The following is a 13,998-nucleotide window of genomic DNA, read 5'->3' on the forward strand; positions in this document are numbered from 1 at the left end:
TATTGCATGTAATTTATTTATACCTACTTGAGTGTCCAACTTCTTCTGCATTAGATCACGGATGTAAGATCTAATGATAGGTTTATAATCACTGTATGGTAGAAGAAGTGGTGTCACAGATTTGCTGAGAGCTGCTTTTGCAGCAGCATCGGCCATTGTATTACCAACAATTCCAACATGGCTCGGCAACCAACAAAAGACGATGTCGTATTGGGCAGTGGCGAGAACATTATACAATTCTAAAATATCAAGAAGCAGTGGATGATCTGAAGAGCAATTATGTATGGCCTGAAGGCATGACAATGAATCAGAAAAGATTATGAACTGTTGAGATGATTGGTTTTGAATGTATTCTAATGCTGTAAGAATAGCATTGGCCTCAGCCGTAAAAATAGAACTATTACCAGGAATTCGTGAAGACACTCTTTTAGATCCAATGACAGTGGCACTTGAAACTTTGCCACCGTCCTTTGAACCATCGGTAAAAATAGAGCGATGAGAATCATATTTTGACCTTAATTGGGCATATTCTTGTTGATATACCAATGGGTTTGTGTCAGATTTCTTTAGGGTAGTTAGTGTTAGGTCTACCTCTGGTTTAACTAGTTGCCAAGGAGGTGTAGACAGTAGCCGGGTAGGTGAGATAATAGAAAGATCAATATTAGCTGCTGTAATATGTGGCTGAATTCTGAACCCTAGTGGAGGAACAAGTGTTGGTTTTGATTGAAATAATGTGGCATACATGGGATTAAACACACACTCATATGCTGGATTCGAAGGATTTGAGTACAATTTAGTCACATATTGTAACGAAAGTTTGATTCGACGTTGTTTTAGAGATGGCTCATCGGCCTCTACATATAAGCTATCGACTGGTGATGTTCTAAAGGCACCAAGACAAAGTCTCAGGCCTTGATGATGTACTGAATCTAATAATTTTAAGTTGCTTTTACAGGCCCCACCATAAATGATGGAGCCATAATCGAGTTTGGAACGGATAAGAGAACGATATAAATGAAGGAGGGTTGTCTGATCCCCTCCCCATTTTGAATGAGAAACGACTTTCAACAAGTCAATTGCCTTCAGACATTTAGTCTTCAGATATTTGATATGTGGTAAAAATGTTAGATGATTATCGAATATAATACCCAAGAACTTGGCTTCCTTAACAACATTAATAGGAAAACCAGCCAAAAATAGTTCAGGGTCTTTATGCGGCTTATATTTGCGGCAAAAATGGATACAGTTTGTTTTGACTTTGGAGAACTTAAACCCATTCTCTAGACACCATTTCTGTATTTTATTGAGGCATAATTGTAGCTGTCTCTCAATAGTGTGCATATTTTTACCACGACAAGATATATTAAAATCATCTACGAAAAGTGATCCATCCACTGCATCATTTAAAACTTTTGAAAGACTATTGATTTTAATACTAAATAGAGTAACTGACAAAATACTTCCTTGGGGGACACCCTGCTCCTGATTATAATGGTCAGACAGGGTTGAACCCACTCGGACTTGAAATTGCCTGCCGGTTAAAAACTGTGATATAAAATGTGGTAAGCGGCCTCTCAGACCAAACTCGTGTAAATCTTTTAAAATGCCATGTTTCCAGGTAGTGTCGTAAGCTTTCTCAAGATCGAAAAATATTGACACTGCATGTTGTTTGTTAACAATAGCATTTTTCACAAACGATTCCAATCGTACTAAATGATCAATAGTACTACGATTTTTGCGGAAACCACATTGAATATTTGTTAGTAGGTTATTGGTTTCTAAGAACCAAACTAAACGATTATTTACCATTCGCTCCATGGTTTTACATACGCAGCTTGTTAAGGATATAGGACGGTAATTTGATTGATCTGTATGATCCCGACCAGGTTTTGGGATAGGGACTACAATGGCATTATGCCAAGAAGGAGGAAAATTCCCCGACGTCCATATTTTGTCAAATATATCTAAAAGTGTTTCTAGACATGATATAGGCAAATGTTTTAGGAGCTGATAGTGAATATTATCAGCACCAGCCGCTGTATCATGAGCTTGCCCTAGGGTACTACGTTAGAGTCATTCTCCAAACACATATGGTCATTCTGTACTTACATCTAGGGTCATAATACCCAGTCTCGCACAATTTAACAGTGCACGCGGCTAATTTAATTACCTGCAACCTTTCACTCTCTCCCACCTGGTGAGTGTCATAAAGTTTAACTCAGTAAAAAATTATAGGCTCGCATTCTATGCAACCACACAGCGTAAAAGCTAAATTGCATAAAACCGTATCTAAACAATCTATTTAAATCAATACCAGTCTATGTGCAAATACTGCCCAGCCTGCTATCATACAATGCAATCTGCAGCAATCTGCTTCCTCAACCGCACCTTCATGTACCCAGTCGCGCACAGAATCCTATGCTATCTGGCTGTAGAGGTGTATAGCAACTGGGAGCTTTTTAGACACCTCTACTTCCATCTTAACCAATTCAACATCGAAATATTGAAGCTGCATGTGGATTTTGAACTACTAGAACGCTTCTACATCAGGAATGAAGAAAAGAAGGAACGGTAAGTGCCAACACACCTTATTGCATCTTGCAATCTTATTTAACATATTAGCAAGAGTGCCACTTGTGTGCTTTATAATGTGTATGATGATCAATGTTTAAACACGGCTTCTTTTCGTTGCAGCCGAAGAACCACTACGGGAGATTTTCTGCTCAGCCTTCAGCTACCGGTACATAAAATGGCGTGTAATCACACACCCCTCAAATTAAGTCGTCACAACACCACACAGCTTCCCATCATATACGAAGATGAGGGGCACACACTGCCGGGGAGAGCCGGCAACATGCATTCGGGAAGGCGTATTTCCGGCTCTGCTAAATGTTTATACTTATGCATTAAATAATGTAGCTTACACACCGTTTTGGAGTTATTATCTAATTCATTACAAATAGGGTGGGCTGTTTTCAGCCTTAGTAACCGCTGTATCATTAGCATTTTACCCTCATCAAGAGCATGTCCACAAACTTCATGGCAAAATGGTGTCATGCTTTCAAAATACAAAACCCCGCGTCCAAATCACAAAGGTTTGCTTGCTTGCTCGTTTTACGCTGTACTCATCAATATCGCTCCTATATGGCTGACTACACACTCTGCCAGCTACTTCTTACGGCAAGCATAGCTCCCTTTTGGGTAAGCACGGGTTGCTCAACACCGCATATCTTCATGGGGCACGCCTTAATGTAAGTGCATATGCTACCTACTACATATGCATACTGTATATGCTACCGTGCTTATGTCAGGCAGCGTAACACACAATGAAACTAAAGCATTTATACAGATTGTTAGCAGGTGTGTATGTACGTGTGGGTGCACGCATGTAGCACCCTACACATGTGTGGTGTATATAACACACTTTGCAAGCAACAAAAAAGAAATACCCCACAATTAAATAAGTACACAAAACAATATATGTCTGAGAAATTTTATTATATTAAGTAACAGCAAAACACTCCAGCTACCCTTCTTCTTCCGACTCAGTGGCGGGGTTACATATATGACAATTTTTCACATCTTCAGCCGACTGGTGAGCTTCATCGCAATACCTGTTTATACGCCGGCTGGGGCGTCTTCTTCCTCTTTCGGTGGTGTTGTAGGGGCGGGCTCATTTCCAGCCTTCTGGGACGTCTGGGGCTTTTCTGCAGCCTTTACCCACTTTGGGCAATAACGGGCCTGATGGCCTTGCATCACCACCTTGCACCACCTACACGGTAGCACACAGCCGGCAGCAAAATGCCCCATATTCCCGCATTTGTAGCAGTCATAAGCCGCTAAATGGGGTGGTGGGTCCCCACGTTTCTGCCGGGCTATGCACATGGGGCATGTGTACGACGTATGTTCGGTGCTACCGCACCCTCGCTCGCCGCACGGCTTCGTACACTCACTTTAAGAGGCAGTTATGAACACTTTTTATCACTATGGGTGTTTTCCTTCGATTTCATAAAATCCAGCACAGCAATTTCGTCGAAAGGGTTGCCGGCACGCACACATTTTGGTTCACGCCCAATGGTCGAGTGATGTGACGAGTTATAGCCACGCACAAGGGCCTGTAAAGCAGCCCTGTATTTCTTAGTTCTGTTTCTTGTGAAATACCGCCACATCCTAGATTTTAATGTACGCTGGAATCTCTCTACTACAGCGCATTTAGTATCAGGATTTCGGCTCGTGTAAAAATGTGCCTTTACAGCATTTCCCACAAATTCTTTAAGGGTTTTGTTATTAAATTCGCCACCGTTGTCGCTCTGTACGTTTTCTGGACGTCTCCCACCTGAAGTGTTTAAGATTCGCTTGAAACCTGACACCACAGCATCGGGCCGTTTCGACTTCAATTCACGAACCCAGGCCATCTTGCTGAAAGCATCTATTACGCACAGTAGATACTTATACCCATTATTTACTTTGGAAATATCCTCACTTAAAACTGTCAAATCGGTTTGCCACAGCTGATCTGTCTTGCACACGGTGCTCGAATAAGCAGTTCTTGGAAACGTCCGTTTAACACTCCTGTGCAGCGTGTAAGTTTGCTGTCCTTTTAACCATTTTTTAATAGCTGCTACACCAGGCTTTTTCAGTAATGTTACGAACTTATTTACAGCAGATATCAAAGAACTAGCACCCCCGTAACTTTTGGCATACTTAGGTCATAGTAGCGTTTTGTCAGCCAGCGGTTCCAATATACGTTAACCATCGTATGGCGCCCAGGAGAATTGCTCTTTTTTCTTTGAACCATGTTTCTTTAAAGATAAATTATCAGAGTGATACACCTTCCAGCGTTGCCGATTGCCAACCATGCTTTCGCTCAGCCCTCCATCCTTAAGTATCCTCAGAAATAACCCCCACCCTGCCGGAGGCGTTTTGTTATTTGCCCTAGATCGAGCCAAATCACCTATCAAATCGCAAACTTTATGGCCTTCTAACACCTCCTCATCCACTTTCAAATGCCCATATTCATCCCATGACAGCCGAGGATGTTGGATTCCCCTGTTCAAAATATTTTGTGCCCTGCTTTGGTAGGTTTGGGGAAGCCTTCTCAAAACGTTCTCTATCACTTCTCTTCTTTCTGCTTTATCACCCGTTTCCGCTGTAGCACCAATGCTGCTAGTAGAGGGGGAGTCGGCTGACCCCTTCACGTGTTTTATTATTGGCGCTGCTTCGCTTTTCCTAGCAGCGTTTTGTAGATTCAGACCTCTCTCTAACAGTTCATTGTAAGTACCCATTTTCTCGGAAGAATTGCCAACCTTATCGGCTGCAGTGTTGAGACGCTCCAAGTTATCAACCCTTAAACTGTGCAGTAGGTGGTCCCTATGTAACACTCCGGTACTTTCTCTGTCTCTACACCCTTTAAGATTTTCGAATAGCATATGCGGTATGAGCACCATTCTTTTTGCATGTCTTCCACTCTCCATACCTGCACTAATTCTACCCCAAAACTCCTGACAAAAGCTTTATAGCCAGTGGGGCTAGAACCCCAGCAATAGTGCCGAGAAAACCCCCTTTCTGCTGAAGTAAATGTCTTTTGCGCGATGTTGGGAGATGTTTCTTACACAGAAGAGGTAAACTACCTTCGCGTTTTAACAGTCTGTTTCTCTGCGCTGAGGTCATAGGTAGATTGCCCATGTAAATGTTTCTAGCTACCTCACTAAAGGAATCAAGCACAGGCTTTGGTAACGTTTTTATAACCCTGTTACGTGTGGCTGGGCTAGCTCTTCACAGATAATGCAGCACGTCAGCATTCTGCTTCACTCTACTGCGCCTTAATAAACTCCTATGCTTACCGCCACACTTCATTTTTTTGCTACAGCCCCGCATACTGTTACCTTACGTGGATCCCCAGGGTGTGGCAGGTGGTAAATTGCCTTGATTTCTTCTCCCACCCCTGTTTAAATACATCCCAGGCTGACGATTTCTTTACACACTGATTTTGTTTTTACGTACGCCTTCAAATCGTTCAATGAGATCAGCATCAGCATCATCAGTATCACTAGCAACAGAATCAGTATCGCCATCTTCAAGGTCATCGCTACTACATTCACTATCAACAAGTGCTGATACTTCACCAAGACGGCTCCGTTTCTTCTTACTACGCCCTTCACTGGGGGTAGCAGTGCACTGACGCGGGGTGTAACTTTCGGCAACTACAGCGACGTCTTCATCAACGTCATCAACTTCATCGCTGGACGATGACACACTGCTGCTACAGCTATCAATGCCAAAGTCGCTGTCGCTGCTGCTACTGCTGGTGCAGCTGCTAGAAGAGCTATCATCTGGGGAATGCCCTGCATAGTGTAGTCTGTCGTGCGGTGCTCCTGACATTGTTTTGGCTATAACTCTCACTGCTGCTTAGGGGTGGCGGCTACATGTATTTATACCTTTTACTGTATCACACCGGTATGTACACATCAATACAGCCGTCCTCATCAAAAATATTGCCACGTACTCTATATTCCTCTGCTGTTTGAGGAGTCAAATTCAACAAAAGGTAGCTGTGTGGAGCTTTGGTGGCTTGGTAAAAAGCATCCCTGATGAATTTAATCTTTGTAGGATAAACCTGGCGAGCTAAACACTCAATCTGGGAACCGCCTCTGGGATTTTTGAACACTACAATGTGCGTACAGTTTAGGCTAATGCACCTGTGGTATGTTGTGTTAGCAAACAGGTTTTGCTGCAAATATATCACGGATGTATTTCTGTGGTGAGATTTTTTAACAAACCATCGTAGTAATTCACGTTCTTCCTCCTTACACACATCCCCCAATAAATCATCAACCACAAGCCACTTTTTCCCTAAATCATCATCTGCAGGAATAAGCGTGTCACTCTCCAATACCGTGCGTACAAAGTGTACCACAATGTTTAGGGTCGAGCATATGCGCTTTATACTCTCATATAACGGCTGCATCTCGCTATACACCCACACTATTGTAGCTGCTTTACCGCCCTCTACCACAGCAATAGACTCGTCCATAAAGCTCTGCAACAGACCTGCAACGAATGTGCTTTTACCCGACCCACTTGGTCCGCTTATTAACACACGGAAAGGGTATTTAAACTCCACACACTCTCTCTCCATGGTCGTCATGCTGCTCCGGCTCATACCTGCCTACGGTGCAAAGCGCCAATTCAAAAGAACTGGTAACGAAACACCAACAACTGTTTTATACTCAATACATCTTTTATTCCACAAGGTTACAGACATACATGAAACACAGCCGTGAATGTTGCGCATATACATCAGCTTGTACACGCATATCTTAGCTATACATGTAATAAAACAAAGCACAGTACGCATGGTACACATCTGCAGCAGAAATCACACTGTGGCACCGACTTCACCACAGCAGGATCCGCACATATAAAGTTTAGAAAGTCAGACACTTCATCGTTGCTCAATAGGGCACCCTGCTGCTGTGGTAGTGTGGGAGCAGGCTGCGGGGGTTGGACACTCACCCGCTTTGCCTTCGTCCCTTTAGCGCCTTTGGAAGGTTGAGCTTGCTTCCTCTTATGCTGCCTTTTCTCCTTCTTAACAATCTTTTTCTCCTTCTGACCATTAATGTGCGATGTAGAACCATACGTTTCCGTCTGACGGTGCATCGCCTTTAACTTCTCCTGTACAAACAGCGTAAAGCGTGGCCACACAGGTGACTTCTCTGGTTCACACACATCTCTACCGTAGTTAAGCAAGTTCACCACACTACTCACGCATTGTGCAGCACCGTGTATGTGCGGCCACTGTTCCTTGTTCATGGGTTCGGCGAGAAATGCCTGTATTTCTTGCTCTTGCAATGTGGCACACGCGTCTGTAGCAGCTTTATTTAATACATTCCAATGTGTAGAAATGAATGCCATGTGCTCAATCCCTAAACGGCTGCACAAGCTAGTGCTGCTCACTTTCTGAAGCCCTTTTGCCACACCAGCCTCATCAATGCGGCAAACCTGCTTCAAAAGCGGCGGGAACTTGGAGTGGAGATCACGAATCTTGTTATCATTAGTCCTTTGTAACAACATAAGTCTCGCTTTTTGGCGGCCTATGACAGACTCTTCTTCGCCAGCAAGTTGAAACCAGCGGTCCGCATCAACGAAATGATTAAAGATAGTAAAATCTTCATTGGGCGTAAACCAGGCCATAATGCTATATAATCAAGCCAATTTGGCAGCAGGCAAGGGTACAGTGCGTGCTAGGTTAGCGTCATGTGTGTATATGCGTGCCGTGTGACACCTTAAATAAAGGTTAGTTTGTTGGGGTCAGCAAGAGGGCTCTCACCACGCCTTTCACCTCAGCTTATACCCGTAAGGTAATGTGTAGGTCAAGTAGTTAGTGTAGGGATCGGGCACAATGCGGTGCTTAGCGTAGACAAATCTGTAGGCCCTTGATTCACACCTGGAGATTATCCCACACCCACGTTTCAGACCATTTTTATGAATTTTGTGGGGGTATGGCACAGGTACAGATATGTCATTACGGTCAGGGTGGTTAACAATCTCTACCATTTTTTTCTATATTCACTTCTTTATAGCTCGTACGTTAAGCGTGAAACCTCTTATTTTACTAATACTGCGTGTGCCTTTTTTATCTGCATGGTGGAGCTTGTAAGCATAATTCTTCGGCCCGCATGTTGTAAATTCGTCAATCCAGTTGCCCTCCTCTATCCTCTGTCCATTCCCCCAAAGAATCGCCGATGGTTGGGCAGGGTTCACTCTCTTTGTGCACACATATATTATGCTATCTGTATCAAAGTACAGGCACCGGTCTCCCAAAGGCTGTATACCGCTGTACAGTTTTAACCGGGCCTGAGCTGTCACCCAGCTTGCTATGGCAACATTGCTGGCACCATGGGGTGTGACAGACTGGTTTGTGGTAGCACAGGTGATGAGCAGCACATCCTCGTTTATTAAACTGATGTCTTTCACCACTATGTCAGCATTCCGGAGAATAATGTAGAACTGCGGAAGGTCTGAAACAAACACGTTCGTGTCCATGTTATTGCGCTGAGATAACTTTCCCCACAAATTATTTAGAAGGGACTTGCTGATGGCTCTTTTTCCTGGATTGGGTGCAATTTGAGAGGCGTCAAGCATGACACCCTCCTTTCTAAATATACTTCTTGTACATACTGCTGCTTTTTTTTGCTCTGTATCGCAGTGCACGGGGTAGCCTGAAGATTCTTGCTTCATTTTAAAAGAAAGCATCTACATACCCTGTAAACAATCCCCCTTGAGCTGTGTGCGGGTCATATTGCTCAAAACTATCAAAATGCCAGGCATCATATATTTTCAATACCCTGTAGCCACACTCTCGAACAGCATGATGTAGTTCCACAGTAGCATATGTTGATGTCCAACTCTGCTGATCATCGTCATGGGGACAGGGGCCAGCACTATAGCCTGTATCAGCACACGTTCGGCACAGTGGGTAGTACAGCTTATCATTTGTGCGGTATGGTAATACCGGGTGGTACAAGTCACCTGGTGGAAGAACCCTGCACTGCATCATGCCATGGGTGTCAAATAGCTGCTCTATGGGGGGTGCATACAGTACCGTGGGGTGGCCTGTTGGGAAACGCCCATACTTACATATGTACGGGTATAGAGAACATACATCAACATTTTTGATTTTTTTTCCCCTTCGGTACACTTTCTGTGTAAACACACACCATTTGTACGACCTCCATAAAATCCGTTTCTAGGGTCGAGAGGAGGTATGAATGAACCTGCATCATCAGCGCCGCCGCTTTGCCGCTTTGCCGCCCCATGTTTTTGACAAACTCCCCTAACTTTGCATCAGTTTTCTGCATTTTCTTAAAATCGCACTCCCACAGAGCAACAACGTCTCGAACATGCGGATGTTGGCGTATGAGATTCAGCCGATACATTGTCCAGTCATGACGTTCCCTGGGCGTTGTACCTAATGAGAAATTCACGCCTTTACTGCTGGAAAAATATTTACGGCAACCGTGAAAATAGCAGCCCAAGAATGAGTAAACAACATGATTGTGCATATCATACCCATCAACAGCGAAATTGTGACTCCCGCATTTAAGCATCAGTTCACCACCCAGTGTGCGATCGTGGCGCAAACGTATGCTGGATAACTGTACTGTAGCCACGACAACCACTGTAAATCCACAGCTGATTGATTCCTATCAGGGTGATACCCCTGCGGTGGTAGAATAGCATCTTGTCGTTCCTTCTAGAAATTTCCTCGGAACACTGTCATGCATGCATTTGGGAGAGTCACACATTGCATAAGGGGATCCACACCATTGACCTCGGTAAACATTTCTCGGAATTTCCCACACCCCTGCCTGAGGATGTCAACATCACTTCGGCAATACCTGAGAAGCTCCCTCTGATAATTAAAGCTTTGATTCTTATTTTCCTCATACCATTTAAGGAAAAGCGCTTTTTCAGCAGCACACATACCGTCAGGGTCATAGAAATCCTTGCTCGGCAGTGTTTTACCCGCATGATACTGATTTTCAGCTGTTGAAAACAGGTGTGGAAAATAACCCTTGGCAACCTCATGTAAGGCAAATGTTTTAACGGCATAGATATGAAATTCAAGGAATCTTTGAATACAACACTTCCCAGTTGCATTCGCAGTATCTTCTCACCTGCCGTTATAATTTGTGGGGGGGAAATTATACGAGGATATAAGGCTTTCAAGAGAAGGTGCAAGTCGTACCCTCTAGCTTTGTGGGCTATTGCAATGACATCACCAGCATCCCTTGATTTCCTAGCTTTGATACCCTGCCCCCCCGTCGCTCTCCCCCATGAAGCGGCTTCTTGCAAGTTGAATAAACCACTCGGCTGTGTCTGTGAGGGTATTGGGGCCTGTAAACACAATTTCTCTGGAGCCATGTTGGGGTGCGAGCGCATGAGAACACCAAGGACACCCCTGACAGAGAACCTGTTCACTGTTTGAGATGCACTCGCCACACCCCAACTGTAAAACACGCAGGTTAGGTATGTGCTCACGCTGAGGGCCAATCATACTCTAAAAGTCATAAAACACATAAGGAACCTGATTAAAGGATGCTTTAGCCTCACCCAGAGGGGTCATTTAGCATCGGTGATCAGGGTTTAATGTTTCATGACAATGTTTACATGAGCGTGCATAATCACCGCTAGCTGCGCAGCGATGGGGCTCTTTTGCGCTCGCATTGTATGTGGCCAGGCATGCGACACATGTGTGTGTGCTACTACATGCTGACACTGTTCCCGGTATAGAAGGGATCAGGTGTCTGTCGTAGCACTGCATTGTAGCAAACCAGGTGTTACAAGAAAGGCAGTTCTTCCCAAACCCCTCCCACCCCCGACAGTAGCCGCTGTGTTGACATTTACGGCATTAGAACTCGGTAAAGCAAGGGTGTTTTTCAGCCCCAGTATTAAAACCCTTGTTACAGATTTCACAATAATCCCGTGTGCCATAAAACCCTTTTGCTGTAGAAACATAGTCGTAATGTTTGCCATGGTAAAATAGATGTAGCAGAGGCAAATCGGCTGTAACTGCACCCTGGTACAGTATTTGAGGGTGCGCATTAACAAGCTTGTGAATTTTTAGTTGAGCTGTGTTTTGGAGATAGCTTTGAAATGCATCCCATGTCTCGCGCCCTTGACAAGGTGCCCTGGGTATTCCAGCCTTTACATGTAAATCTATTGCATGCAGTCTTTGCAGACAGCACTTTTCTTTCCTGTAGTTCTTTCCCACTCTTTCCCACTCTAGGCGTAAGTGCTCCGGATCGTCACCAGACGGTCTACCTATATAATGTAGACCAGTGACGATAGCTTGGGCAAAGCAGAGGTCGTCGTTGTTTCTTACTTGAACAATAGAGGTTTTCTTGAGTAAGAAGTTCTCCAGTGTTACAGCTTTTTTGGCGTCAGCCGACCACAACCGAACCCGACCCTGTCCGGGTTCGCCACGTGAAGAATGTTCATATCCATACGGCCATCAGGCTGAAAGTCCTTCTTGGACTGGCTCACTTTATCCATGGCAGCAATAATGGAATTACCATTTACTGCCTCTAGCCTGTTGAAGGGTACATGTATTGGGGCATGCAGAGCAGGATGCTGTATGCGTAAGCTTAATCTGTCCCTGTCATGACCACCTGTAAAGAAACAAATGTGTGCAATAGGCCAGTGTGCAACGGTATGAATGCATGGTGCATTAAATATGTGAGCTGATTATACACGTGTTTGACATATGAAGGTTACTGTAATATTAATACCATGTGCTTACAATACTGTGATAGGGTGGGAGGGTGAGACGGAGTTTTTTTAATTTTTTTATGTAACTTACCAACTTGCTCTCTCACGCGCTGTAAGACGTCATCAAACACTGCTTCTAACGCCTGCTGGGTGTTTTGCAGAGGAATATTGTCCGTGTGCAGACATAGGGAGAAACGATGAGTAGCTGTTTTACATTTTTTGCTAACCATGGAATCCTGTGGTTCGAGTGTGTAGGCTGCTGTACTATGTGTGCCCACACCATCGCCGGCCCCTCCATGCTGAACTGCCGAATTGCAGTTGCGGTTCAAAAACACATTAGCTATGTCCATCAGCTCATCTTTCACCTGGCTGTCCGCCACTTCTTCCACAACATCCACATTACCCTGAAGAATAAGGTGTAAAGTATCCTCACACTGCGTTATGATTTCACCATGTGCAGTTTCTCCTACCTGCATAGGTATGGCTAATAATTCCTGCTCTATAGCGGGATCGTTGATGATATTCAAAAACGCAGCTTGTAGTGACGTCGGGAGAATGGTATTGTCATCATCATCATCAGAATCATCAGCAACATCATGACCATGTTGGGCATACGAGGTTGAAGGCTGTGGCTCCATATTGAGAGCAAGGTATATTTTACTATTGTTTTTTGTTTTTAGAATTATTACCTGTGTACAATATAAGTGTACATGGGAAGGTAGCTTTGGCGACAATGGTGTTTATGGATAGGTATGCAGAGTGGGTATTTGGGTGGGCGGAGTTGCGGTTGACTTATGCATATTTGGGAGATTTGAGTAGCAATGGGTGTATTGAGTAGGTGTGGCCTGAGGTAGCACCAGGGTATATAGAACCGAGCTGGCTGGCGATAGTTGCCTGATATATTTGCAAACAGTGTTGCTACACCTGCCTAACGTACTTTGCACCAGCTAGCTGACGTACCCCGTGTCAGCATGCCTTCTTCGACCACCTTCCAATGTCGCCGCTGCCAAACTGACGACCACCACTATACCAAGTGCCCAAATGCCAGCTGCGACAACAACTGCGCAAACCCCATGGGACACTGGTTCTGGCGCTGCTCCGAGCCCTGCAGCACCTGTGGGAAAGCAGGACACGCTGCACCAAGGTGTATGAATGATGGCACTAAACCTGTAGGAGCTAGCAACATCAAGTGCTACAACTGTAAAGAGATGGGGCACACAGCTGGGGAGTGTACGAAACCGTGCGGCGAGCGAGAGTGTGGAAGCACCGAACATACGTCGTACACATGCCCCATGCGCATAGCCCGGCAGAAACGTGGGGACCCACCACCCCATTTGGCGGCTTATGACTGCTACAAATGCGGGAATATGGGGCATTTTGCTGCCGGCTGTGTGCTACTGTGTAAATGGTGCAAGGTGGTGATGCAAGGCCATCAGGCCCGTTATTGCCCAAAGCGGGTAAAGGCTGCAGAAAAGCCCCAGACGTCCCAGAAGGCTGGAAATGAGCCCGCCCCTACAACACCCCCGAAGGAGGAAGAAGACGCCCCAGCTGTTGCTGCAGCTGACGCCGTATCACCTTCGAAGGTGCAAGGCACCCCGGCCGTGCCCCCACCCCGCCCCTCCAAAAGAAAGCGGCCGGCAGCCCTCGTGACCCCGGTAAAGAAACGCCGGGGATGAGAGATATTAGCGACAGTGATGATGGCGGGGATTTAATTATAATTGAAGA

General features: G+C 44.9%; 2 protein-coding genes across 2 annotated transcripts; both read left to right on the top strand.

The window, feature by feature from the left end:
- The first annotated feature begins 2,320 nt into the window (after positions 1–2,320).
- LOC125383549 lies at positions 2,321–2,971 on the top strand. Its single transcript, XM_048401902.1, has 2 exons — positions 2,321–2,571; positions 2,695–2,971. The coding sequence occupies exons 1-2, from the start codon at positions 2,321–2,323 to the stop codon at positions 2,912–2,914; spliced, it is 471 nt and encodes a 156-aa protein (XP_048257859.1). The 3' UTR covers positions 2,915–2,971.
- Positions 2,972–13,244: 10,273 nt separating this feature from the next.
- On the top strand, positions 13,245–13,949 carry LOC124127937 (cellular nucleic acid-binding protein homolog). Its single transcript, XM_046491340.2, has one exon. The coding sequence runs from the start codon at positions 13,245–13,247 to the stop codon at positions 13,947–13,949; it is 705 nt and encodes a 234-aa protein (XP_046347296.2).
- Positions 13,950–13,998: the final 49 nt, after the last annotated feature.

Source organism: Haliotis rufescens, unplaced genomic scaffold, assembly GCF_023055435.1.
Source record: "Haliotis rufescens isolate VD_foot unplaced genomic scaffold, xgHalRufe1.0.p SCAF_24, whole genome shotgun sequence".
NCBI lineage: Eukaryota > Metazoa > Mollusca > Gastropoda > Lepetellida > Haliotidae > Haliotis > Haliotis rufescens.

Excerpts from the sequence above, each read along its gene's own strand:
- LOC125383549 (XM_048401902.1), top strand. The coding sequence starts at position 2,321 with ATGTGCAAATACTGCCCAGCCTGCTATCATACAATGCAATCTGCAGCA. Across the intron at positions 2,572-2,694 it reads AATGAAGAAAAGAAGGAACG|CCGAAGAACCACTACGGGAG; the intron begins GTAAGTGCCAAC and ends TTTTCGTTGCAG.
- LOC124127937 (XM_046491340.2), top strand. The coding sequence starts at position 13,245 with ATGCCTTCTTCGACCACCTTCCAATGTCGCCGCTGCCAAACTGACGAC.